At 67.1% G+C, this 1152-nt stretch overlaps 1 protein-coding gene across 1 annotated transcript in view; it reads right to left on the bottom strand.

Annotated features, from left to right (window-relative positions):
• Nucleotides 1–203: 203 nt before the first annotated feature.
• LOC308057303 (TAF6-like RNA polymerase II p300/CBP-associated factor-associated factor 65 kDa subunit 6L) overlaps nt 204–1152 on the bottom strand; it is a gene marked incomplete at its 5' end in the record, with an annotated part of 8055 nt that continues 7106 nt past the window's right edge. Inside the window, 4 exon segments of the mRNA XM_080411440.1 lie at nt 204–651; nt 653–771; nt 774–1035; nt 1037–1104. Coding sequence (XP_080267566.1) covers nt 300–651; nt 653–771; nt 774–1035; nt 1037–1104 — 801 coding nt within the window.

The raw sequence follows: 1152 nt of genomic DNA on the forward strand, positions 1-1152 counted from the left end.
GTTTTATTGGTGTGGGTGGGGGGGTCCATCATCCAATACTGGTTTTACTGGGGGGGGTCAGGGGCCCATCACCCAGTACTGGTTTTATTGGTGTGGGTGGGGGGGTCCATCACCCAGTACTGGTTTTATTGGTGTGGGTCCGTCACCCAATACTGGTTTTACTGGGGGGGGGGGGGTCATGTGTCCAGCACCAAACACCAGGCTTATTGGTGGGTCCATCACCCAGTACTGGTTTTAATGGGGTGGGTGGGGGTCCATCACCCAGTACCCATTTTTTTTTTGGGGGGGGGGGTCCCCCCTCAGAGCAGGAGCTGCAGGGAATACTCAGCCCGTGGCCAACGTCGGGCCGGTCGGGTGGTCCGACCGATCATGGGTAACTTCTGGGCATATCGCGATATATGGCCGGTTCCGTGATATTGTGGGAAAAGGGTTTGGAAGCGGCGCCCGGGGCAGCGGCGCCCGGTTTGACGCCCCGCGATGAGAAAACTGAACCTGGGGGGTCCCCGGGGCGTAAAACGACATTTTTGGAAAAAATCCCTCGTCCCCGGCCGATGGGGGGGGGGCTGCCGGGGGGGACCGCGGGGGCGCGTGAGGTTAGCCGGGCGATGGAGGGGGGGTCGCCCCGGGGTGGGGGGAGGGGGGGGGCGGGGGGTCCGGCCGGGGGCTTTCCTCGTGGCGGGGGGGGCTCACCGTGGCGCTGGCGGTCAGTTGGGGCATCTTACGCGTCGCCCCATCCCCCCCAAAAGCCGGGGGGGGTGTGTCTTTGCGGATTCCTTCGGGGGTCTCGGGGGGGGAGGGGGGGGGAGGGGAGGGGGCGGCAAACCGGTGCCGAAACGGGTGGCCAAGCTGTCGCCGAAAAAATCGTAGAGCTCCCGGTACATGTCGTGGAGGGAGAGGGGGGGGGGCACGGGGGATGCTGACGAAGGGGGGACCCCCCCCAAGCCCCCCCCCAGCTGGAGGAGGGGGCGCCCCAAGCCAACAGCCGGCTCTGGGGTGGTGGTGGGGGGGGGGGTCCCGCTTGGGGCTGTGACGGGGGGACCCCTCGCGCCGCGGGACCCCCGATGCTTGCAGCGCCTTCATCTTCAGCAAGCGCTCCACAGCCACCTGGGGGGGGGGGGATGGGGGGATGGTGAGGGGGAGTGGGATGGGGTC

This window comes from Falco punctatus, assembly GCF_963210335.1.
Source record: "Falco punctatus genome assembly, contig: scaffold_277, whole genome shotgun sequence".
Taxonomy (NCBI): domain Eukaryota; kingdom Metazoa; phylum Chordata; class Aves; order Falconiformes; family Falconidae; genus Falco; species Falco punctatus.